Below are 22,521 nucleotides of genomic sequence, written 5' to 3' on the forward strand. Positions count from 1 at the left end.
AACCTAAAATTCGCTCAATCAAAATCGTTTGAGTAGTTTGCAAACCCTGCAGACTATTTACAATGTACTGTTACATACATGTAAATACGTGTGCAGACTTTAATTGAAAATCTCACTTAAGTCGTTTGACCAAAGTTGATAAATTTTATATTTATAGATACAAAGTTAACTAAAACATACTGTCAGTAGACACAACGAATTTTTGACTGATGGCACGTAGCTTTTACACATTTTGTCGTTCAAATAAGGAATAAGATTAATAAAAAACTGAAAACTCAATATACAACCGCATAGATATATATATACCACACTCAAGTTTTGCGCACTAATATGTTCCCACCTGTTACAAAAATTAATAAAGAAAAACGCACTCGTTTGATGGCAGTTTTTTCCGGGGAGAAACTTAAATACTACGGGGAAAGCGATTTGCTTAGTGGGATTTCCCACAGTCGCTCCACCCAAAAAGGATAAGGGGAGTTAAAGCGATCAACCCGGCCAAAAAACCACGGGAGTCCAACTATTTACAAGCTCCCGACTCAGCCCTGGAGCGAAGTCCCGTACGAGTAAAATCACATGGCATTTTAAGAATGCTCCAAAGATGGCGGTGGCAACTTCAATTTCCAGTAACAGAGTACAGAAAAGTGGTTTTTTAGAAGTGTTGGTGCGGGACCAGTGGCACAAAGTGCTGGCCACCTTGGAGGAAGACGCGCTGACGCTGAGCTGCGACGATCAGGGGGACAATGTGAACCTGAACGGCATCACCAACGGCTCTTACGGGAGCGACTCCGGCCACCTGGATCCCTCAAACAGCCCCAAAGCCCCGGTGAGGACAGTCTTCACCGATCTGCCCCAGCAAGTGCCAGAAGCCATAGCCAACAGAAAGAGATGCGTCAAAGTAATAAAGCAGGACGCGGGGGGTCTCGGGATCAGTATCAAAGGCGGAAAGGAGAACAAGATGCCGATACTTATTAGCAAGATCTTTAAGGGTCTGGCGGCGGATCAGACCCAAGCCCTTTACGTGGGGGACGCGATTTTGTCCGTGAACGGGGTGAACCTACGGGACGCCACTCACGACGAGGCGGTGCAGGGACTGAAAAGGGCTGGGAAGGAGGTAACCCTGGAAGGTAAGACGGGGAATAACTTAGAGGTGCGTGGTGCTTAGTCTATCTGTAGCTATACAGTAGGAAATGTCATGATTAGACACTCCTGGTATTCATTCTCCAGTATACTTCTATGTGGACATGCACAAACTGTATGTAAGACGTATTTACTGGTAAATTGTATATTTCTATATGAAATATACGTGCTTTCTCTGCTGTTATGTTTCACAGTCTACATAGATGCAATACTTTAAATGGTTTACAGGCATGCGCCGTGCATGTGATTACGCGGGGTCGAACTCCACGTTGCGAAATGTGACAGCAACAGTAAGTATAGTTGAGTGAAATACTTCGCGTACTTGGGCTGATCGCCATTGATCGGTATCTTTCGAATTTGCATGCCAAACATTCTGATCCCAAACGTGCCTGTTACTGCAATAGTCCGTTAAAAATCTATTCCTCGATAGTCAGGGCCGTAGTCAGGGTTTGACAAATAGTGAGGTCCGGGGGTGGGATGGGTCTCATCAATCCCTTTATTGATACCGTCCCCTTCACAAGCTGATTGTTTTTTTAATTAGTTATGCGAGACGTTAGTTAGCCTAATTGTTTATTATGGTTAATATTTAACTTAAAACTTTATTTTTGCTCTTAAATGACCGAGAGCCGGACCTTGGTGACCTCATAGCTGGCTGCGGCCCTGCTCGACAGCGGAGCCCAGGACAACCTCGCTGGTGTAATATGTTCAGTGTTAATTATGCATTAGGCCTATATGGCATTATGAAATAATATGATAGTATACCATTATATTGCACAATGAAAAAAAAAATTGTACTAAATTTCATAAATAAATGTACAAATAAGACATCTTATAGAGTGAAAATGCTTAATACTGCTTACTTGTCTAATCTGTGTCTTTAAGGGTTGGATAAACTTTTGTACAGCAGCTGTATTGGGCATTTTTGTACATTTTACACAAAATATACATAGAACTGTGAAGATTTGTACATTATGTTGCACCAGGCTGCCCACGATTGGTCATTTAGGGTCAGATCCTGCGGCAAGCTGATTAAACCAGTCAGGATGCTGATCAAACCAGTTTTGGTTAGTCAAGGTGTTTGATCAACAACAGTTTCAGCATGAGTGGATGTTCCCACCCCTTCACTTGAGTAACTGATCCACGTGAGCCTCTCGCCAGGCAGAGAGAGAGCAGAAAAGTAAAGATAACCACAGTAGTCCATTTTGGAAGTGGGTCTGCTGATCTATACAGAACTCTGAAGTATTAAGCCAACTCTCCAGCCCGAGAACTGGTTTTGTGCGTTGTTCATTACACGAGCTTCCTTAAAATAAATAAAATATATATGATTTATTTTAAGGAAGTAATTGGACAAATGCCTAATAATGATTAGAAATTTCACCCCCCCCCCCCCAACAGGAGTATAACCGTAGTTACAGTTATGTGGAAAAATAGACAGTCATACAGGTCACTGAACTGCAAGGCTTCTCCCTCCTCCCGCCTACAGTGACAAATGTAGGCATGTTACTGTTTCAGGTTAAGTGTGAATCAATATGAATCATGTAGCTTTGTTTCTCGTGGATCCGTTTGTGTCTGAAATCACGCTGACAGAATAATGAGTCAGACGTCAACATGGTTGGCCGTGTGAGCTGGTGCTAATTGGCGACCATCTGATCGGGTCACGGTATTACGGCCCCGGATTTGATGAAGTCATCGTTTTTTCTTGGCTTTGACGTTGCACTCTTGTGGATCACTTGCCAGCCATCCAGTCCAGATCTCCAGCACCCTTCCTTGAGTGGAATTTGTGTCAAGGACGGGTAACCTTCTTCGCTGCTGGCACTCGGCTCTCGAGTTGCGCTGATAACTCTCGTGTGGACTCTGGAAGGGCAGTAGGTGATTCGCTCCTCCCTCCATACCTCAAGGGTAGCGTGGTGGGTAAATATATGGACTCATAACCCAGAAATTGCTGATTCAAGCTCCAAAAATGGTTGCGTATTGAGCACTTGAGCAAAGAATTTAGCCTCAGCTGCTCCAGTAAAACATACAGCTATATAAACATTTAAACACCATAAGACAGAAGAAAGTGTCAGCTATTGAATGTAATTGTAGCATGTTCCACTTGACGGAGCTGAGATGACCTGCCCTCTCTGTTTCCCCTGGTAGACAGTTCAGTTTGACTGATAATAGGCCGTGTCTTTGCCTGCCTGAGGGCAGTTTTCACAAGCCTCTCCCGTTTGGCTACCGAACGTCTTGTCTGTGGTCTGATGTAATTTGAGTGACTGTTCTTCAGGTTTCCTGCCAACACTATTTGCATATCCTTTAACTTGGTCACGTGACTTTAACACATCAGCGCTGGCGTGTCGTATGCATACTTTACTTTTCTATGTCGGCATTTTGATTCTTTTTTTTTTTGTGGGGGGGGGGGGGGAGGCAACTGTTTAATGTCGCGCCATCCTGTTTATACAGCAATGTGTACATATTCGTAATCACACGAAGTTCGTGGTGTTTAAAAGACTGCTTTTTTTTTTTATTAAACCTTAAATTTTGAAGCGCAATAATTAGGTTTAAGTACCTGAGAGCGCCGTTATTCCGTAATGCCTCCCTGTCCTGTTCACAGAGGAAAAAAATCGAAAGTGAAGGCTGGTAAAAAGAGCTTTTTGTATCCAGCCAACGATCTTTAATTACAAAGCTCAAATCAGGCGTTTTCCACTTTCCTCTCAGCTTAGCAAGCGCTTCTCCCGGAACAAAGATCCCTATTTATTTTACAGGCGCATATAAATAGGAAGTCCGGCTGCCGTAAAGAAACCAGCAGCCCACAAAAGACCAATTTAGGTACCTGTTGTTTGGAGCATAAGGACTCATAAAGTTAAATTTCTATAACAGCCACTGTCTGGAAAATTATCACGCGAAGTTCAAGAAATCCCGTTATTCTCTGCACAGAAAAAAAGATTAACTAAATGTAGAACAGCACTTGGAATTTAGAAAATTGTAGTATCTAAATATAAAATGAGGAGTTGGGTACATTTCCATTTATAACTATAATTAGAATTGTTGAATATTATTTGTTCTGTATTACGGTTCAGCAATGGTGATCAGATTACCAGAAATTCAGATTGTGTTACACGCATTTCACAATACAGTGACAACAGAATGTAGTTTTTAAGCTTCTCTCCGGTATTCTGTCCTCTGCAAAACAAGTTTTTGTCCAGGTATAAAACTCAGATTACAATGAAGACACAGCAAGGAGCCCCCGTATGAAAATGGGACTCCTCATAATTAATCACGTGCCGCTGTGGTTTCTGGGGTATTTTGGCAAATGGAAAAGATGTGCCCCGCAGCAAAACTAGAAAGAGGATGTTTACTGACAGCCTTAACTTAAATAGGTCTTCCTCCGCCCCCTTTAATCACCCCCAGCCACACGGAAAATGTATATTTTTATATACACACTAGTGAAATCGCCCACACCCATAGTGACTCATTTTTAGCCATTATTGATAGGCCTGCCTGAAATATGCAGGCATCCACGGCGGTAATGAGGAGTGGCAAATGGCGTAGAAATCACGAAATCAAATTCCTCCTCCGCAATTTCTGTGCCGATTGCTTCATTAACTACAGTCATACCGGTTGAAGTAATAGTAGGATGCATTTCAGCGGTTATACAAAACGCCCGGAGGCAGCTTTGCCTTGAAATATATCTTTATTTCTCGCATTCGGCAATGGGCTTCGGCTCCAGGCATTTTCTCAGTTGCATTTATTAATTTTAATAGAGGTATAAGCAGGCGACGGCAACCAACTAGATGCTAAATGTGAAGCTTGAATGAGGTTTTTATTTTTTACAACAGTGGAAATTGGTGTTTTGCCTGTTTGGGGCTGGGGGGTGGGCAGAAAACGGCCCCTTGTCCATCTGCATGCCTACACTGCACATCCATCGGGTCGCTTTAATACCGGGATCGTCGGTGACATAATTAAACGTCGATTATTAAGGAAAGTGCTGGTCACTGCAATGACTGTTTTTTTCTGCCATGTAAAATAATGCAGGAGAAAGGTAGTGATACGGCCTATTGAAAATGACTTTGTGACTGGCGCCTGTTCATATAACCACGATGGTCTCACTAGGATTATCGCATTGTAGAGAGCGAGAAAAACTGGTTTTCCAGAATTAGAGTCCATTCATGACACATTCCTGGTAAAATTATAGTTGATCCTAATTTTAAAAATACATTTTATCTTTACTAGGTAGCCTAATGTGGGAAAAGCATGTGCTAAATAGACCTACTTACATTTAATCTAAATTATTACATTTACCCCAAACTTTCCGTAGTAATCTCCGCAAAGAAATATATTTACGGATAAGGTCCTTCACTGTCAATCCGCTTTTAATATGCAGATTTTCATTCTTACAAAGAATTATTTTCAAACAGTAATATTTACAAACAGTATCCCGTCTTTAAGAACAGGTTTCAGGTTGAAGATTGCTTTTTTCTTTCATTCATGCATGGGACTGCGGCATGACAGGGATTTCTGCCGGACTTGCACCGCCTGCACAGCGGCAGCTTTGCGGCTCACTGCCTGCCATCACGGACGGCCCGTGGTGAATCCCCACCCTCGTGTGACAAAGTAAAGACACCGTCGATCAGCTTTCGCAGCTGACGGAAACAACGCGTTTACTTTTCAGCCTGTTATTTGGAAAATTATGGGATTCCTCGGGGCTGCCATTAGCTTTTTCATGACTGCAATATGATACGGACTTCACTTTCCGTAGTGTCCTGTGTGCGCTTAAACCATCTTAAAATACTCACTGTTGGTCGAAAGAGGGGGTCTGTGTGGAGAAAGAGGCAGTAGTTTTTCAGGGATAGTGAGGGGAATGAACTTGCTGTGTGTATATCATTTCCCCAAACAGAACAAAGGAATGTTAAATGTTAGGGGATAAAAACACTTTCACCTTAGGATGAACCCAAATCATATAATTCCAGATATGGGACTTCAGGGACCATGGTTACAGGGTCATTTATGCTTCATATTGACTAAGAGATTAAGGGTGGTTAAATTGGCACAAGCCTGGGACACCATGTGACCAGTACAATTAATTGACCAGTAAGAGTTGTGTGATGAGAAAATTAACCCTGCCTCCCCCAGTCCTGATCTCTGTACTCTGCACACGGGGGTATCTGAGCATGAGTAAATGATGAAGTCCACGCAGGATTCTCTACTTTAATACTCACACACTGCTTATAAAACACCAGATCACATTAAACCAGTATATCCCACATGTTTGTTCACAGCGTGCGGTACTGCGACAGTTAAAAGTGCAAAACAATTTCTCGGCGGAAAATAGCGAACTACGGCGAGAACTGGCGAACAGTGTCGGGGGCCAGCTAATAGCGGCGGGGACTGGCGAACTACGGCGGGGACTAGTGAACAGCGGCGGTTCTCCGCTTTCCAGATTTATGTAGAATTACAGAAGGGACTCTTAAAAATACGCACACTTTCCTCAAGGTGCACCACACTCCAGAGTCCCATTAAAATGGCAAAGCCGACTGGTTCTTACGTTTTTCCTCTTTTCTGCATTCTCTCCTTCCTTTTATCAGTATATTAACTCTGGATGTCCCTTTACTGCAGTGTATTTCAACCTCGTTTGAGCCACGGCACATTTTTTCCATTGAAAAAAATGACACTCTGTAGCCTAGTAATGACAAAATAGTCTCTCAGTTTATTAATACTCACTCAGTGTGAATCCTGAGCCTGTTTGGATGAACACAAAGCTGATATGCGGGCAGGAATTGTCTCTCTGTTTTTAGTTTTTATACGAGTCAGGCTTGAAAAGCTCAGCTCACGCAGATATGTCGTGGAAAATGGGAGCAATGTTGAAATAGCTTTGTTCGTTTAGAATACATCACTATTCCAGCAGAGACACTCGACAATGGCATATTTATTTTGCAAATAATAATTAATTTTCGAAAAAGTTTTTAGACCAATTAAGCGAAATTGGATAACTCCCCTCCGTACACCTTACAACCTCTCACGGCACACTAGTGCACCGCAGCTCAGCGGTTGAAAATCACTGCCTTACTGTACGTGAGGTGACTGCCACACATTCCAGCCTAAGTCGCTGTAGTCTGATCCTGCCCTGCAGGCTCGGCCTTTAACAGCTGGTGTAGAATATACCTGAATGAAGTTGGACTTGTCCCAGTCTGTCACACAAGGGCACAGATTTGGATACACACTGCAGTGACACGCCCCTACCGATATTGTCGGAGTTCCGTGTGTGTATAGGGTGGCGGGGGGATTCGAGGCTGATTTAATCCCTACTAGTGTTGACACCAAACCTACACCCTTGCTCTTAACACAAGGTATCCTTCACACAATGAGTAATTAAACTAGACATTTTGGAAGCAGAGCCACATATCAGTATGCTTGGTCATTTTTAATAAAAGTGCTTTACTGTAATTTCAGTTTAATTATGGACAGAGGGAAATGCCTACTACCCAAAATAGTTTCTGATATCCATGTGTGTCAGTTATGGTTCCACTATACTTCTACAGCTCTCTTGTCAAGCAAAATATATACAGCAAATTGTAATGGGACATAATCAGGAAATAATTAATGTTACGAAGCTGAGTGGGAGACAGAACAGCGCCAAATGTGAAAGTATGCGAAAGCAAAATGCTGTTTACATGTTATTTAGTTAATCGGAGAAGAACAATTACTTCCTCAAAATGTTACACTCATACACCCACTCTGAAACCCCCCAGGACTAAACAAGGGGTAATTATTCTGCAATTACCATGTTTCCAGCTACCCCAAGAGCCACGAACGTTAAACAGGGCCGTTGTTATTGTCAGGGATTATGGAATGGGATTTATGATTTATTTCCTGTGCGTATTTATGGAAAATCCTTGCTAACCAACAGCCCCCCCCCTCTCCCCCCTCCCCATCTGTGACTTTCAGTGAAGTACATGCGGGAGGCCACCCCCTATGTGAAAAGGGGCTCCCCGGTGTCAGAGATCGGCTGGGAGACGCCCCCCCCAGAGTCACCCCGTCTCGGGAGCCCCCAGTCCGACGCCCCCAGCACCCCCACCCTGTCACTGCAAGGGGACCGACGCAGCATCCCGCTCAAAATGTGCTATGTGACACGCGGCATGACGATACCAGACCCTGAGAGCAGGTAACCAGCAACCCCCACCTTCGAAAACCTCAGTGATTCTCTGGCTGAGGGTCTCTGACAGGAAGTGCAGTTGCCTGTTACAGGAAGTCATGGCTTTTACACGAACTACTCTGCCGTTCGATGGTATCAAAGGCTCAAGGGAGGGAGGGAATGCAGGCAAACCTTACTGCTTTAGGCCTTGTAGGGGATACATTGCAGAGTACTGTAGCGTGAGATTATTAAGGGAAATTAAGTTCATTAATATTTTTAAGAAATTTTTTTTTAGCTGATACCCATAATTCAGCAGATAATTTGATACACAGATGAGGGATAAAAATCAGTTTGACACAATTAGCAGGTCTGTTTTAACTTGCAGGGCTTATTACAGCCTTGGTCTCAGTATCGCAGCACCTGCTTTTATAAAATGCCTTTTGGCGTGTTTCAGGTCTGCACTACAGTACTCTCACATAGTTTGTCACTGGTCTGGGTTCCTCACATCAAACTTGATGGGGACTAGTGTCAAAGGACAAGTTAACAAAGACTCCAAACCATGAGCACCATGCAGAAACTAGGATTTACAGACAAATGTCTTTCAGATCTTATGGGAAAAACAGAGAATTTGGACTTCATTTCATGAAGGGGGGGGGGGCGTGGTGGCATAAATGTAACAAGGTCTTAAAAGAAATCATTAACATTACCATCTGAGATTTTGACTTGTTCAGCCGGTGTCTGTGATGCTGAACTAATAACCTTACATTACATGGTGTGAGTAGGCAGAGAAAATAAGATGAACTCTGTTGATTGCGGGTGGATATTGTGGTGCGGACAGTATTGGGGTACATGAGGTGCAGACAAACAGGCATGTAATGCAAGACAAGATAAGGAACATAGACAGGTAAACAGCCCAAACAAATTCAAAGAGTGAACAGCACACAAATAGAACGTGTTACAAAAGAATATTAAAGAAACTAATATAAATTAAAAATAAACTGACAGTAGGTAATATGATCCTGACCACAGACAGGAAGAGACGAAATGTCACGTCAGTTTATTCAGTTCAAGTAACCTGGGCTTAATTTCCGTCACAGAAAAGAAAACAAATGATGCTTCATGTCAGAGTTTTCGAAGCAAGTTAGATGTCAGAAAAACACAGAATTCCCAGTCTGGAATTTCCTCTCTTCAGTAACTTAAGTTGTTCAGATCCCTTCGGATGTTTTCATCAAGCTCCAAACGTCACTCTGCCCAAAGGCTTCTAACGGTCACTTTTTATTCAGCTGATCAGAAAATCCTGCATGACTGCTATATGTAAATATATAGTCTCCAAATTCCTGTTATCTGCAGTCCTGTCCAAGCACTTACTGTAACATTAGAGTGGTTCTAGCTGCAGTTTTACAATGAGCCTTTATGAATTCAACTTGCTGGCCAACATCCTACATGTTCCGCCCGCGTTGTGGAACAGACTGATGGGTGATTATGCCTCAGTAGAGGCTGTATGGAGGCGTATTCTGCTGTTAGGAGAGGGACAAATCTGTCCTCCATTCATCTCCTGTCCACGTGGTTGAGAAAGGCCACCTGTCCAATTTAACATCGGCAGAAACAGATGTGGAGACTGCCCTCATGGATACAGGTTAAGAAAGGATTATACTGAAATCTTGCCAGAAACTACATTTCCGCTAAAAATAGGCGACACCCCCCCCCTCCCGAGGCCTGTCTAACGACGGTTTGTTTGACTTTCCCCTGACCCTGAGGGGGCGGGGCTACGGTGGAAATTTAAACCGCTGTTTGGTGGAGCGTATGTCTGCAGCGAGGGGGGACGGCATCCTGTCCAACAGATAAATGGCAGACCTCTCCGCCCCGCCCCCCCCGTTACTCACAGAATGGGCTGGCGTGGGAGCACATCACATCTGGGCTAAAAGTGGTACAGAGGCACTTTCAAGGTTTCCCCATCACCGCCAGTGAAGTTTGTTAAAGTGCTACGGAGGCATCCTCCTGCATTCCGGAACACAGACACGGATCCAGAAATTTGAGGAAGTCGGATTTTTCCCATTTCTTTCCCTGGAAATATGTTCGATACTGTTAAAAGAATCAAGCACACTTCCTGTGACAAACAGGAACTACACCTTCACATTAATTCATGCTTTGTGAGGGTATCTTTGTCAGTTTACTGCATGGTATGAAGGAAAACTAAGGGAAGCGAAGAGAGGTGTGTATGTAGAAGGTGAACACTTTGCCAAATACTCCAGCGGACCAGCGAATAACGCAGAAGAAGAATGGCCATACTCAGATCTAAGGTGCTTTGAAGTAGCCACCTCTGAAGGTGCCCTATGACCTACATCAATAGCTCATCTGAACGAACAAGGTCTCTCCCCGATTGGTTGTCTTCTCAGTTTGATGAAGAGCTGCATTTCGAGCGCCTGCGAACGATGCATTAGCGTGTTATTTTAAAGTCTGCCATGCTGTCCGCCCACAGTGCGTGATGCAGATTAGCTACGAGATGGACACAGCATGGGCCTTTTGAAGTTAAACTTAAATCTGATCTCACACTTAACCACAGTGTTGTGCTGGGATTTGTAACTGTTTTGGCTGAGAGGTTCAGTGAGTCACTACGAACGACAGGCTAGACGGCACAGTACAGTCATTTGCATTTCCAAAACAAAAAGAAGGTTTTCCCCTTTTGTAATAATATACCTGCAAGTGCAGCATAAGAACATATGATGCTTCCATCCATCACGTCATAATCTCCTCGGTTTGAAGATGCAGCCAAATCGTAGCTGCCTTTGCGTCAAAGGTTTCACAGTACAGAAAAATTGATTGCATTTAGTAATCAGGACATCAGGACCACTAGGGGAGGCTCCGCATCACTGCTGCCTCAGACCTGCAGGAGGTTCAAATCCCACCTCCTCCTGGTGTCTGAGGACCATGTTCTCCTTCCGTTTGGTGGATTTCCTTCAGGGTCTCCAGTCTTCTCCCATAGTCCAACGGCATGCAAGTTTAGAATGGCCCCTTAACCTAACTGAGCATATGAGTGTATTTCCTTTGGCATTCAGTGTAGGGGGAACCTGCAGGCAGTTAAGTTAAACCTTAAGCTTTGGACTTGAAATCCGACGAGCTTGAACAGTTACCTAGGGTTCTGCACTTGGGTGCTGCTGAGCTGTGACTGCCGACGAGGTCTCAGGTCCTCTCTGCCCTCCCCCCCGCGTGCCCTCCGCGTCTCCCCAGGCACCTGGAGCTCCACTCCCCAGACGCCAGGCACACCGTGGTGCTGAGATGCACCGACCCCGCCGTCGCTCAGACCTGGTTTGGCACTATCCAGTCTACGGCCACCAGCTTGGCAGCCAAGGTCATCGCGGAGGTCAAAGAGCAGACTGGGAGGAGTGGGATCTCTGGGAGTCGGGAGATCCTCCACTTGGGCTGGCTGGCGGAAAAGGTGAATGTTCTATATCTAAAGAGGCAGGACGCTGTTTGTGTTTCTTTGAGATTTATATTAAACAGTGTAAATGTAGCAAGACAAATGTAACGTTCTTGTGGAGAACTTGCTATTTTCATTACGATAACAGCAATGAAATATACAGATTGGAATATATGCTGATAAACAGGCTAAATTGGTTTTAAAATACAGCAGTTTCCTTTATTTCCACAAAAAAAAAGCATAGTCCGCAGACTCAGTGTCTTCTGAACATGGAAACAAAAGAGCTTCAGACGGCTCTTGTAGAATCGGTGCGCCTTTGATGTGTGTGTGGGGTGGTGCCTTCATGCGGACCCTCAGCGTTTACCCCGGAAATCTCTCTACTCTACATGCAGATTAACGAAGAAAAACCTGCCTTTTGGCTTCCTGACGTCGACGTGTGGCAACTCTAGCTGATTGTCAGGGATTCTGGCTTACGAATTTTCATAATTTGTGTATTCATCAGGAACTGCACATTTACAAAACACTCACTGCCTCCTCCCCCCTTCATTTCTGCTAAAAGACAGGCCCCCCTTAAACCCACAGGAACAAACAGACAAGCTACTTTCACACTCATCTGCTAGAGTAACAGGTGATCTGGGGTGACTCCCCTCACCGTGACTGCGGCCCCCTCCCTCCTGTCCCCCCCTTATTAAATCCCCTTTCATCGCTCTCTCATTAGCTCAGGTTTGGCATCGACAGCAGCCGGAGGCTTGCCTAGATTTTGCCAGCGCGCTGCTGTTCAGAACATAATGAGGCCCTCTGATTAATGTCTCTTATTACTGGATTACTTGCTCCCCACCACCACTAAACTCACCCCCTCTAGCATCCTGCCGAATAATTATACGGGGGGGTCCAGTGTGTTGAGTAGTTGTTGTCCCCTGTGCAGTAACTGTGGATTTCAACAAGGACTAGTCCTGCGAGTTTGGACAGGGCGGTTTCTCACTAACACCTGTCACGGCAGACACTATAAGCGGTGACCTCAACAGCAGTGGTGGTGCATGGCTCGGTGGGCCGCTGTACTTGTGTCCGGAAGGTCATGGGTTCAAATCCCAGGACTGGCAAAGTGGTTTCACTTAACCCCTGGTTGCCACAGAGACTGAATTACCCTGCTTTATAGAAAATTTGCCATTTTGGATGAAAGAGCCTGCTAAGTAAATGAGCGTAGCGGCAGCGTGGGGCTTGCCCGTGACCTCCTTCCATTCCAGCGCTCAATGGGCTTCATCAATATTAATACAGCAAAAAAAAAAATAGCAATCTTGCAGCGCGTGTGTCTGTTCTAATCAAAGGCATTGATGGCCCCGGCCTCCTATGTTTCCCCTAGGATTCGTTCATCAAGCGTTTTCAGAGATGTAGTTAAGTGAGGGTTCGGGGGACTGGCAGCCTGCATTAATAAGGCCCCGCCTCCCCCTTCGACAACGTGGCCCCTAAGGACCAGCAGCACGGAGTCACCGCACAGCGGGGCTCCTTTAAACGATTAACGGGACAGTTGAGGATTTTTAAAAGGGTTAAAATGGGAATTGCAAACTGCTTGACCTTCATGATCTGTATACCGTACAGATAGTCGTCCGTTTTCATGTTGTATTTCTACATCTATGCTACATATGCGCAATTTAAGTACAATGCATTTTTCTGAATTATGGCAGCATTTACATGTATGTAGCAGATCTCCAAAGCGGCATATGTCATCATTTGTTGAGAAAGCCAATTGGGGTTAAGGGTCTTATTCAAGGACCCAACAGTAACATCACTTGGCTGACCATAGGATTTGGACCAATGACCTTTGGACGACTGGTGCAGCGCCCTTATCCGCTGACTACACTGGAGCTCAAACAGCATACATATATCATCCCTATTTTTCCATTATCCAGAACCTCTTACATGATTATTCCTAACTATAGGAGCATGGTACACTTGTTCACCACTGCCACGCACAAGACGCACTAATTCACATAAACTCCATGACACCAGGACACCCAAAAGACACGTAGACAAACATGGAGAGAACGTGCAGACTCAACTGCCATCTTAGTTACTTGTCTAAGTGACTCAGCTATAAAAGTCACAATGCAAATGTGATGCAGTTAAACCATTAACCAATAGCTTCCCTTGGATTCCAGGAATCCTTGCAGCATTTGTCCATTGCTGGTGCCCCAATCATAAAATTTGTTAAAGTACCATAAAGCTTTAAATGTGTAAATGTTTTTCAGGTTAATGAAAAAGTCTGTCAAACGTAATGGACCATGCTGTGTAAGTTCATTGTCAGTCTGTCTGTTAATTGACCAAACTCATAATTACACAGTAATTAAAGCCGTCAGCTCCACAGATGTACAACCAGAGAATTAATCATGTTTGTAGAATGCTTTAAACGTTCAATAAATTATATTATTTTTATTGTCAAAGACATGTAGCTCAAGCAACAAGAGACTCTGTGCAAAGAGCAGACGAGCACTTCGGCAGAACCTGAAAGAGCAGACGTGCCCTTCAGCAGAACCTGAAAGAGCAGACGTGCACTTCAGCAGAACCTGAAAGAGCAGACGTGCACTTCAGCAGAACCTGAAAGAGCAGACGTGCCCTTCAGCAGAACCTGAAAGAGCAGACGTGCACTTCAGCAGAACCTGAAAGAGCAGACGTGCACTTCAGCAGAACCTGAAAGAGCAGACGTGCCCTTCAGCAGAACCTGAAAGAGCAGACGTGCCTTCAGCAGAACCTGAAAGAGCAGACGTGCACTTCAGCAGAACCTGAAAGAGCAGACGTGCACTTCAGCAGAACCTGAAAGAGCAGACGTGCACTTCAGCAGAACCTGAAAGAGCAGACGTGCCTTCAGCAGAACCTGAAAGAGCAGACGTGCCTTCAGCAGAACCTGAAAGAGATCGTCGACAAAAAAAAAAAAAAAAAAAAAAAAAAAAAAAAGGAAATTAGCACATTCTCCACGTCTGTATTCAAATTTGATCACTGGTGCAGGGAGAATTTGCCGTTTAACATAAACTGACACCTGCAGAGGCACACGCACACGCACCCACATACACATACACATACACACACACACACACACACAGACACACACACACACATACATATACAGTGCAGTCAAGGGCAAACAAACATTACAAAGTCGTCTGTCAGCCAGAGCAAGGACACTGTCTGGGAGATGATCCGTTCTGTGCATTTGATTGGTTGACTGATGTCATGTTGACTGTGTCGCCCGAATTCCGTCTCGCATGGCAGACAGAAGATGACAAGCAGTGCTGGAGGCCGGTGCTGGCCGTGGTGACCGAGAAAGACCTGCTCCTGTATGACAGCCTACCCCGGATGAAGGAAGCCTGGTTTAGCCCGACGCATACCTACCCTCTGCTAGCCACACGGTATGCTACATCCTACTACATCCTACCTACCCTCTGCTAGCCACACGGTATGCTACATTGTACTACATCCTACCTACCCTTCTAGCCACACGGTATGCTACATCCTACTACATCCTACCTACCCTCTGCTAGCCACATGGTATGCTACATTGTACTACATCCTACCTACCCTTCTAGCCACACGGTATGCTACATCCTACTACATCCTACCTACCCTCTGCTAGCCACACAGTATGCTACATCCTACTACATCCTACCTACCCTCTGCTAGCCACACGGTATGCTACATCCTACTACATCCTACCTACCCTCTGCTAGCCACACAGTATGCTACATCCTACTACATCCTACCTACCCTCTGCTAGCCACACGGTATGCTACATCCTACTACATCCTACCTACCCTCTGCTAGTATGACAGCCTACCCCGGATGAAGGAAGCCTGGTTTAGCCCTACGCATACCTACCCTCTGCTAGCCACACGGTATGCTACATCCTACTACATCCTACCTACCCTCTGCTAGCTACACGGTATGCTACATCCTACTATATCCTACCTACCCTCTGTCAGCCACACGACGTGCTACATCCCACCCTCTGCCAGTCACACGACGTGCTACATCCCACCCTCTGCCAGTCACACGACGCTCTACAGCCCACCCTCTGTCAGCCACACGACGCGCTACAGCCCACCCTCTGTTAGCCACACGACGCGCTACAGCCCACCCTCTGTCAGCCACATGACACGCTACAGCCCACCCTCTGCCAGCCACATGACATGCTACAGCCCACTCTGGAGAGCTATGGTTTCACTTCACTTAGGTGAAGTATGGTGGTTTTAGACTAGTCTTCATACAGAAGTAAACTACGTGGGTAAGATGTGATTTAAGATATAGTTGAATGGTTGCTGAGGGGCTGCCTCAGAGAGATGTAGCATCTGGACCATTTTATTCACGCCGCCCTTGAACTTTACCGCCACATGCATCCATAAGCAGGGCGGGCTGCCCCCACAGCTCAGGGCCCGCTGAGCACAGTGTAAATGTACAGACTCGTGCCCAAGATCCTTTCTAGTTCCACCAGCTTTCTGCAAAGATATTACCGCTGTAATTCATGGACATAGAACAGTAGGAGGTGCACTGTTATGCCTCTGGCATTCATTGTGGTCGCCTTAGTGATATGGGTGGGGTGGAGATTCCAGAAATTTTAGTCCTAACAGCGACATGTTAGGTGCCCTAGCGATCATATAGGATGCAATCATATTTGCTTTTGAGGATCACAGCTCCTACTCAAGCATGTCTGAGCCTGTCCCACCTTGGCAGGCTGGTCCATTCAGGGCCAGAGAAGGGCTCCCCAAAATCAGGCCAGGAGCTGTCTTTTGCCACACGCACGGGAACGCGGCTGGGCATCGAGACGCACCACTTCCGGACGGAGACCAGCAAAGACTTGTCGCTGTGGACAAGGCACATCGTGACTGGCTGCCACACCTCCGCTGAGATGATCAAAGAGGTCGTCACCAGTGAGTAACCAGTCGTCGCAGCATCTCAGCAGTTTATCCCTGAACAGCTACTGCGAGGTCTGGCTCCTAATGAACTTCTTCATTGCAAACACAAACCCCTGACTCTTTGCTTAACTCTGTTTAAAGACCTTGTCGTTGAACCCTGTTAGTCAAGCCTGGGGATTTTCCCCACTTGCGATCTCGGGGTTACACAAACTGAAATTCTGGCTACAGAAAGTGAAAAACAACAATTTCTGTGCACTTCATGTTTTTGTACGTTGGAAGAGATTCCCCCAAGAGGACTGAGGTTGACCTAAGTGAAGCAGAGTTTTCCCTGCTCTGAATCGCACATCTACAGTGTGTCCCAGGGCACTTCGGCAAGATAAATAGTTCAGACTGTCTACTTTTGCTTGGTTTCCACCCCACAAACGGGCTGATTCTTGAATAGATTGTAAATCCCCTGTCTTGCTGCATAGACATCCATGAATACGGAAATGGGGGGGGGCGGGGGGGCGGTGGTGGCTGTCTGCTTCTTTCCCATATGGAAGGCATCAGGGGTTTCTATTTTTAGAGCAAAACAGAATAGTACACTGGATGGTCTTTCTTTTGCTTTGGGTGTGGGGGGATATGAATTCTGACCTGACCACCAAGAGGTAAATTCCCCCAAAGACCTGAATGCTCTGTGCCAGTTATTTGGATGAACAGAGAGCTGAACAGTGTAGCGCAAGCGTGTAACTTAGGTACGGATCAGAGGCAGGTACAATAATTAGTTATCATTTTGTAACCATGGTTGGTCAGATGACTGCCCATCCATCCCTTTTCTGTAACCGTTTATCCTGTTCAGGGCCGCCGGGGGTCCAGAGCCTGTCCTTTAGGCTATGGACGCAAGGAAGGGAACATCCTAGTATGTGGCACCAACCTATCGCAGGGCACAGTCACACACCAGTCACTCACACATGCAAGAAGGGAACAACCCAGGATGGGGCACCAGCTCATCGCAGGGCACATTCACACAGCATTCACTAACGCAAGCACACCGATGGGCAATTTGGCAGCTCCAGTCAACCTCAGCATGTTTTTGGACTGTGGGGAGAAACTAGAGTACCCAGATTAAACCCCACAACGACATGGGGAGAACGAATAAGCTCCACACACATGGAGCCACGACAGAGACTCCTGGTCCCAGAGGTGTGAGGCAACAGTGCTGTCCACTGCGCCACCATGCCATCCTCAGATGATCGCCCAGTAACCCTATATAGCTATTAAGTGTACAGCATCAAAGAGACCAAAACAAACAGCCAAAGAAATACAGAGAGGCGAAGTATAACAAATATTTTCAAAAGATGGCTTTTGATTGAGGGGGTTCTATCTATAGCATAATGTCATCAACAACTGGAAGACCATTACACACAAGGACAGCTGAAGACATTGTTTTATGCTAGATTAGTTTGCAAGGTTGGTGACGTAACCCAGAGATGCTGCTTTTTAAAACCGGCCGGCACTTTGCTGTTGCAGCAGACAGGTTAGTATTCTGAAAGAAGCTCAACCATTCATGTTCTCTCTGTGGACCAACGCAGGACCAAAGTCGAAAACACAAAACTCTTCCTCTCGGCGAGAGCTTGGATTTCCAGTCAAACCTTCTCCTGACAAAAATAAAAATCGACCCGTTTGCTTTGTTTACCGACATTTTAAGCAGTCTTTGTATTCTCCTTCATTTTAGTTCGTTACCAGAAAAACTTCATCCAGGTCAACTTTCAAGGCTGACAATTTATCTCGCAAATATTTACACAGTCGAGTGTAACTGCCAAAGTAACTTGATCAAAGATGTAAACTTTGTAGCTCCCACTACTCGGCACCACCCTCTTACATCCTCCGCACCTATTTCTGAAACAACAGAACGGAGCTATATCCTGATACTACATTATTAGTGAAGTAAAGACATATTCCCTCTCATTTGGCATAAACATCAGGAACACCACTTGCTGTACGATGGAAATTTCTGTAATGCTCTGCAGAATAGCATGAGCAGTGCTAGAACAGATTATGTTTTACGGCATTATGTGCAAAAGTCACATCACTCACGGCCCTCATGTGGGGAAAAGTGTCCTAGTTTGTTGAGGCCATATAGTGTTGCTACAATAAGACACACTTCGTCTAGACCAACACTTCATAGGTGCCCTCTGCAAGTTCAACTCTCCTGACCGGAGTCCCTTCCGTTTGCATCGGATTTTAGATTACAGCAGACATGCCTTCATACACTACATGTTAAAGATTCATCGCCAAACGCCTTTGACTAGGAGTGAAATTAAATGATTCATGTTTTGCTTGACATCAGAGTCCATTTATGGGTATATCTTGGCTACATAGATTTCCTCACAAATGATGTGAGGAGGAGCCACAGATAATTCTAGCTTATATGTCTAAAAGTTTAGTCATTTGCGGAACAGATACGCAATCCAATACACACTTCATCCCAAAGTGGACAAAAGAAAAAACAAAACTCGAGCAAAATACAACTAACTGCAGATTCCCATATTTAAATGGTGGTTGTTATAGTAACCAAACCTGATCTGCCTCCCTTAGTTAATGGGGCTCTTGCATTCCCTCACTAATCGCAGCAGATGAATGGAGGGTCTTTGTTTGAAGCTGAAAGCATCTGGGTGTCTGCATTGCCTCTGCTAGGGAGCTTGTTGACAGTCTTCCAAGGTTAAGGAGTAAAATGTTGCACCACAGGCACAAGAAGGGAAAAAGACTGGCATGCCAGCACAGATGCATGCTTTGTTAAGCAAACTGACAGATTGTTCTTGTATTACATTACATAATATCCGAGGACTATTGGCTTACACATAACGTGGTGCTTAAAAAGCAAACGAGAAGAGCAGACATAATCCTTCCGGCAGGTTAAAGTGGCATTTGCATGGCCAAGAAACACGCAATTACAACGCTATCACGTGCATAAATCATAAATATGCAAACTTGATGATGCGCAAAGAAGTATAAAAACACCGATATATGAGGCCGCGACAAGCTATTATGCCAAGGAAAATGCCAAGGAAAATGCCAAGGAAAATGCCAAGGAACACCTCATTTCAAAACCAAACAGCTACATCAGTCTTTCCCAGTCCTGTCCTCAGGGACCTGCAGACAGTCCAGGTTTTTGCTCCTAGTGGGAGTTGGGAGGGAGCAAAAACATGGGCTGATGTGGGTACCTGAGGACCAGTTTGGGAACCAGTGAATTTAACAAATAAATAAATAATTTTCCGAAATAATTTTAGTTTTTTTTTGCAACAAGACTGGAAGGCGTCAACGAATAGTTTATTTGGCAACCCACTGCATCACATTATCAAGGAATTAGTTCTTTTTATGCTTTTCTTGTTGCAGCCTTTCTCACGCCTCCTAATTTAACACAATGTGTCTATGATCATTTGTAAGTACTGGAAACAAACATTGATGGTTTCAGGGCAGTGTTGCTAATATTACTGGCCAATCCTAGCTTGGCCTGAGTCAAGCGCTCACTCAGTTATCAGTGTCTTATTAAATCATATAAATACAAAAATTTGCCAGCAACTCTGACTGATCCTGTATCACAAATTTACACATCGATCTGGGGGAAAACATACCAGTAACTCACAGCTGAACTGGCATCCGGGCGCATGTCCAACCAGACTCTGTTTGCATTAATTCCCTGTCTGGCTTTGAAAGAGCCAGTTCAGGGAGTCGGGGAAGTGATTTTATTTGGGGAGAATACATCCACAAACAGAAACTAAACAAGGACTGATGTCAATGACCGGACTGAAGACTTAAATACATTGACCTAAACAGCAACAAGAAACAGCTGGTAAACATGGGGATTCCACATGAGGTTAATGAGGGGGCGTGGCAGACAGAAGGAGCAGACGATTGGGGCAGGACACCCCCCATGCGGGCAGCACATGTTAGTGGTAATAAGTTTTATAATCTTACCTCAAAAACATTTTTCTTTGTTTCCCTCCACCCTGATCAAATGAATAAATTCAGCAGTTTGTTTCTTGACATAGAAGATACGTCATCAAGAAAACCAGCTTAAGGTGTTGAACACCAGGTGGTACTAATTGCTTTGCAAATGACTATCTTGATTAAAAAGAAATGAACGAGAATGCCAGATGACTAATGACTGAAAAATATATGGGAGTTTAACCGAAAAGCAACATGCCCAGTACTGCTTATGGTTTGTGTTTTATGTATGGAGTAGGGATGTGTGAATAGGCACTAAAATATCGATTCTTTCTATCTGAATGGGAGGGGGATGGACCCAGACACTCGGGAAATAGAATGATCGATCCACCAGTACCTCCCCCCCCGGCTCAGCAGAAAATGTTATTGTAATGTAATTGTTAGGGTTGGGCCTGCACTGTATATTGGTACCGAGATTGATATCAGCGATACCAGCCTTGGATAGAATCCAATTCAGATTGAAAAGAAAATCAGTGGTTTCGCCCATGCCAAGTACGACAGCATATTTTCTCGTCAGTAAACAGTGTCTGCCCTGGGATTTATGCTGAGCTCATTTTCCTTTTATCTCAGGCTGCATGTACAAGACGCAGGTGTGTCAGCTCAGCATCCACTACGAGCGCGGCTTCTCGGTGCTGCTGGGGGCCGGGGAGGGGGGCTCCGCACCACGCCCGCTCTTCAGCTACCCCTTCGAAAAGCTCAAGATGTCCTCCGACGATGGCGTCCGGATGCTCTTCTTGGATTTCGGGGGGAAGGAAGGGGAAATCGTAAGCATCTTTCTTATTGTTTGCATTGCACTTTCTTTTCCCGAGTTTTACACGCATCAGTTTTGATGTTATGGTGAATCTTGGAGAAAAAGCACAGAAAATCTGAGAAAATTTCTTACTGAAATAATTCATTTTAATAAATCTTCTTCCTAACTGCGTAAAACACTACTTAGAATATGGGGATGCTACTGTCTCAATATTTAAACCTTCTCTCTGAGCTACGAGGTGTTTATGTATGGAATGGTCATGATTTTCAATTTAAATGTACTATGTCATGTTACATCAGCTGCTACAAGTGCTACATTTCTCTGCAATGTGCACTGACATGCTTTTTCTCTGTGTTCCTTTGGAAGCGACTGGACCTCCACTCCTGTCCAAAGCCCATTGTCTTCATCCTACACTCCTTCCTCTCTGCAAAGATTTCCCGACTTGGCTTGCTGGCATGAAGAAGGTTTTACCATGAAATGGACCAACCATCCCAAGGCTGCCTCCCCTCTGCATCTAACAGTGTGCACATCAGACTGAAGATCTTTTAACAGATCTTTTAAAGGATCTATTGTGATCTACTTAGCTTCAGATTGTATTTTGAAGTACATATAACAGAATTAACTTTGTCTTGAGTTACCCATGTGAGAATAGCAGGGAAATCTTAAGCACTAGAAATTACCAAGATTAATACTTTACTGAAATCTGTGCTTTAGCACAATAACTGCAGAGAACACTAACATATTTAATTGAACTAAAGATATACTGGAAGTATTAATTTTACCGTTTCCCCATCATAAGACCTTTGTCCTGTAACCTTCATGAAGGAAGCGTGTGGTTTGGACTAAAAAATATATCACAGTAGGCGTTGGTAGCTCATCTGTATCATTACTCACAGACCAGGGCATTGTAAGACTTTCAATGCAAGATGGTAAATTAAAGGGCTGTACTGTTCTGTTCTCAAGTTAACTGGTAATTAGGGGGAATGTTTTTTATGTGCCGAAAGCTCCCAACAGAACAGGCTACGATGCTGCAGCAGTCCTATGTGGTCGGCTCATTTTTGTAGGCCTCTAAAGAGTGAGATGGCAAAAGGTCACCGTCAACGGTTAAAAATGGACGTCATTTGGCAGGTGTAGTATGCTATTGGAATGTATGCCCTCCACTGAGAGCAGAATAAATGCAGCGCAAGTGACCACTGGTGGAAGGCACTCCTTATTG

General features: G+C 44.7%; 1 protein-coding gene and 2 long non-coding RNA genes across 7 annotated transcripts; 1 reads left to right on the forward strand and 2 right to left on the reverse strand.

The window, feature by feature from the left end:
- Window positions 1-471: 471 nt before the first annotated feature.
- sntb1 (syntrophin, basic 1) lies at window positions 472-22,137 on the forward strand. The gene is made up of 7 exons (XM_049026418.1): window positions 472-1,124; window positions 8,062-8,278; window positions 11,477-11,684; window positions 14,931-15,067; window positions 16,386-16,582; window positions 21,125-21,318; window positions 21,672-22,137. Exons 1-7 carry the CDS (start codon window positions 599-601, stop codon window positions 21,762-21,764), a joined length of 1,572 nt encoding a protein of 523 aa, XP_048882375.1. The 5' UTR covers window positions 472-598; the 3' UTR covers window positions 21,765-22,137.
- LOC125749306 (uncharacterized) lies at window positions 14,059-14,691 on the reverse strand. Of its 2 annotated transcripts, XR_007399839.1 has the most exons (5): window positions 14,536-14,691; window positions 14,413-14,474; window positions 14,290-14,351; window positions 14,197-14,258; window positions 14,059-14,165 (listed from the first exon to the last, which is right to left on the reverse strand). It is a non-coding gene; the product is annotated as an uncharacterized LOC125749306 (long non-coding RNA). The 2 variants fall into 2 exon arrangements; XR_007399838.1 differs by lacking the exons at window positions 14,059-14,165; window positions 14,536-14,691 and having other exon boundaries at window positions 14,185-14,258; window positions 14,413-14,492.
- On the reverse strand, window positions 15,001-15,707 carry LOC125749307 (uncharacterized). 4 transcript variants are annotated; one of them, XR_007399843.1, is made up of 4 exons: window positions 15,624-15,706; window positions 15,530-15,576; window positions 15,325-15,465; window positions 15,001-15,093 (listed from the first exon to the last, which is right to left on the reverse strand). It is a non-coding gene; the product is annotated as an uncharacterized LOC125749307 (long non-coding RNA). The 4 variants fall into 4 exon arrangements; XR_007399841.1 differs by lacking the exon at window positions 15,001-15,093 and having other exon boundaries at window positions 15,242-15,371; window positions 15,419-15,465; XR_007399842.1 differs by lacking the exon at window positions 15,001-15,093 and having other exon boundaries at window positions 15,242-15,371; window positions 15,624-15,707.
- Window positions 22,138-22,521: the final 384 nt, after the last annotated feature.

The sequence above is a fragment of the Brienomyrus brachyistius genome, chromosome 9, assembly GCF_023856365.1.
Source record: "Brienomyrus brachyistius isolate T26 chromosome 9, BBRACH_0.4, whole genome shotgun sequence".
In the NCBI taxonomy this organism is placed as follows: Eukaryota; Metazoa; Chordata; class Actinopteri; order Osteoglossiformes; family Mormyridae; genus Brienomyrus; species Brienomyrus brachyistius.